This window comes from Pinus tabuliformis, chromosome X, assembly GCF_031772625.1.
Source record: "Pinus tabuliformis cultivar Carrire ecotype Pingquan chromosome X, CPIR1, whole genome shotgun sequence".
Classification (NCBI taxonomy): domain Eukaryota; kingdom Viridiplantae; phylum Streptophyta; class Pinopsida; order Pinales; family Pinaceae; genus Pinus; species Pinus tabuliformis.
Genome location: NC_142308.1, coordinates 1,604,806,567 through 1,604,810,092, shown reverse-complemented (window position 1 = coordinate 1,604,810,092; position 3,526 = coordinate 1,604,806,567). Strand labels below are relative to the sequence as shown.

At 42.9% G+C, this 3,526-nt stretch overlaps 1 protein-coding gene across 1 annotated transcript; it reads left to right on the top strand.

The window, feature by feature from the left end:
• The first annotated feature begins 984 nt into the window (after positions 1-984).
• LOC149146177 (heterogeneous nuclear ribonucleoprotein 1-like) lies at positions 985-3,169 on the top strand. Its single transcript, XM_089446491.1, has 2 exons — positions 985-1,531; positions 1,659-3,169. Exons 1-2 carry the CDS (start codon positions 1,310-1,312, stop codon positions 2,868-2,870), a joined length of 1,434 nt encoding a protein of 477 aa, XP_089302617.1. The 5' UTR covers positions 985-1,309; the 3' UTR covers positions 2,871-3,169.
• Positions 3,170-3,526: the final 357 nt, after the last annotated feature.

Below are 3,526 nucleotides of genomic sequence, written 5' to 3'. Positions count from 1 at the left end.
AAAATGTAACCAAGATTTTAAAGTACCAACCCCATTTCTATTATCCTTTCTAATTTTATACAACTTAACACCCTTTTCTATTATCCTTTCTAATTTTATAATAATAAAATTATCATACAATATTTTATTTCACAAAGATTCAACATTATCAATAAGAAAATATGTAACCAAGATTTTAAAGTACCATGAAGAAAGTGAATTCTCTTTCCTGGTAAGTTATTTTTTATATAGATTATTATTATTATTATTATTAAGTGAATTATATTTCATGGTAAGGTATTCTTTATTATTATTATTATTATTATCCAATTTTAAGGTCACGACCAAGTCAGAGACCAAATTGTTGTATGAGGCACTTTTGTTTGTAGGACAAGGTATTTTTTATATAGATTATTATTATTATTATTATTAAATGAATTATATTTCATGGTAAGGTATTCTTTATTATTATTATTATTATTATCCAATTTTAAGGTCACGACCAAGTCAGAGACCAAATTGTTGTATGAGGCACTTTTGTTTGTAGGACAAGGGATTATTATTATTATTATTATTAAATGAATTATATTTCATGGTAAGGTATTCTTTATTATTATTATTATTATTATCCAATTTTAAGGTCACGACCAAGTCAGAGACCAAATTGTTGTATGAGGCACTTTTGTTTGTAGGACAAGGGATCCACCTCTGCCAGCTAATTGACTCCTAAATTTACGAAAGCATAAATACTCTGCTCGTCTAATCTACAAAAACATACATACTCTACCCCTATGGTTTTGAACCCATGAACTTTTAAAACTTCCTTTAAGAATTTAAAATGATTTTAAATTGTTGGCATAGCCATTAGCTGAGTGAAACCGTGGGAAAAAAATTAAAATAAAATCTACATGTAACATCCGAAGATAACTAATTAAACATAAACAATCCGGCACTCGAGAATAAATTCGAATAGGGCTTATAAAAAGCATAAATCCTCGAAGGCTATTGAAAGCAAAAGTGAATACGAACCGTCGGATCAGCGGTTCAAATCGCGCGGGGGCCTCAGAATCTCTTCTGTTGACAGTCTTCACACAAGGGATCACAACCGTCCATTCGATTCCGAGGTGGATAGCTAGAGTTCTATTTTGCTTCTGCGATTGAAGCTCTCAATCTTTCTTCCCCTCCCTCCAACCCGTTTTGTATTCTTTTAACTTTTCCTGGTTGCGCGTACAAACTTCTGCAGAGGTCGCATGCTCGAAACCCAGATCTGCCGGGGAGGGTTTTAGAAGTTTCTCTGTAGTTTTTTTTTTGGTTTGATTTTATTACCTAGATGGATTCAGACCAGGGCAAACTTTTCATTGGCGGGATATCATGGGAGACGACGGAGGACACCCTCCGAGACTACTTCAAGCACTACGGCGAGGTCGTTGACAGCGTGATAATGCGGGATCGAAACACGGGGACTGCTCGCGGCTTCGGCTTTGTGGTCTTCGCGGATCCCAATGTTGCCGACAGAGTCTTGTTGGAGAAACATGTCATCGCAGGAAGAGCGGTAAGCAAGAAGACAAGCCTCTCAAAGAATCCTCCAATTTAGGTCAAATTTTATGCAACAACAGTTGCATATAGCTTGTTCTTTCTCTGTTATGTTAATGGCGTTTTACTTATATGTTTATTTTCAGGTCGAAGCGAAGAAAGCAGTGCCACGAAGCGAACAGCAGCAGGGTGGCTCAGGGCCTAGGGTATTCAATAAGAATGGCTCTCCGCAAGGCTTAGCCGGCGGTCAGGCAAGGACTAAAAAGATCTTCGTCGGTGGTCTGCCCCCAATCTTATCGGAGGAAGATTTCAGGCAGTATTTTCAGCAGTTCGGTAACATTACTGATGTTGTCGTCATGTATGATAACGGGACACAGAGGCCGCGGGGTTTCGGGTTTATCACATTCGATTCCGAGGAGGCCGTGGAAAATGTTTTAAGGAAGAGTTTTCATGAGCTCCATGAGAAGCTTGTTGAGGTTAAGCGGGCGGTTCCCAAGGAGGCTAACATGGGGGCCTCTCGGGGCCGAGGGTTTGGTGCTCCAGCGGGGGTTTACGGTTCGAATCCTGGAGCGGGTAGATATGGCGGGGCACCGCCGCCTTCGGCTGGACGGGGCGGTGGTGGTGGGTATGCAGGAGGGTATGGACCTACGGGATATGTTGGGACACCTGGCGGTTATGCACCTGGCGCCCCTGGTGGCTACATGAATGGAGGTTATGGTGGTGGTGCAGGTTATGGTAGTCCCGGTGGCGGTTATGGCATGGGTGGGTATGTAGGTGTCCCGACGCCTCCTCTCGGTGGAGGTTATGGGGGTGGGCCGGCTCCTCAGGTGGCTGGATATGGGAATGCGCCTGCTGCAGCTCCCCAGAGCCCGTGGGGGGGAGCCACAGCCGGCGTCGGCGGTGCAGGGGTGAATTCTGCCGGCTATGGCCCAAAGGGACTAATGGGCGCTGGCAGCGGTGGGCAGAGTCCGAGCGGAGTGCCTGGTTATGGAAATGGACCTGCGGCGGCGTATCCTTATGGCGATGGGGGTTACAATTCTGGTGCCCCTGGTGGATACGGTGCAGGTTATGGTGTGGCGGCTGCGCCTTATAAAATGGGCATGGGTGGAGGCTATGGAGACCCTCATGGCGCTCCCGGTGGGTACCCAGATACAGCATGGAAGACAGGTGGGGGAGTTGACGCTTCAGGCGGTGCACCTGCGGGCGGGTACGGAGTAGGCGGTGGCGGAGCTCCTCATGCTGATGGGATGATGAATGATCATTCTGGCTTTGGAGGAGGAAACTATGGCGCAGCAGGGCGACAGGGCCAGAGAGGTCCCGATGGGCGATTTAGGCCCTATCCTGAACGCACAGGCTAACTTTTTTAACCTTTGAGTTTTTTTCTTTTTTTACACCGCAGACCATTTTTTTTTTCTTTCGAGACTGTGTTGTATCAGTGGTACAGATCGGAGTTCTTTCAACTGGTTTTCAATTTTATTTTCCTTATGCAGCCGTTAAAGTAAAGAGAATATTAGTGGTATTGAAAGGTTATTCTGTATTCATGCCACTGTTTACTGGGCAGTACTTGGTCAGACTAGAATTTTGTAATCCTTGGTAATGTAGGCGCTAGACGATTTACAATTACTGTTGTGCCATATGATGGCTTTTTGACTCTTTACTTGATCGTTTGCTAAGTTGATGGAATCGTGAGGCTGTAGTATTTTTAACCATCAAAGAGTTTGTGTTTCTGCCTATTTTGTTTCTATTAGGGTGAGAATTTTAATTGAACAAATTGTACCACTGATTGAAATGTCAAAATTTTGACCAATCGAATGAAGATCATATCTGTTTACTTTTTCCAACATGGCCTTTTTTAATTCAAGATCACGAGAAACATTCAACGTAAGTGTCGAAATAGGGAATTTAATATTTTTAACTTGTCGCTGCAATTTCTTTTGGATGTGAATACTATTGGGCTGTATTCTTAATCTTTTTAACTTGTCGCTGCAATTTCTTTTTAATGTGAATGCTATTG

What these genes read in the sequence shown, in the direction of transcription:
- LOC149146177 (XM_089446491.1), top strand. Translation starts at nt 1,310, where the DNA reads ATGGATTCAGACCAGGGCAAACTTTTCATTGGCGGGATATCATGGGAG. An exon ending in ATGTCATCGCAGGAAGAGCG is followed by an intron (nt 1,532 to 1,658) that starts GTAAGCAAGAAG and finishes GTTTATTTTCAG; the next exon opens with GTCGAAGCGAAGAAAGCAGT.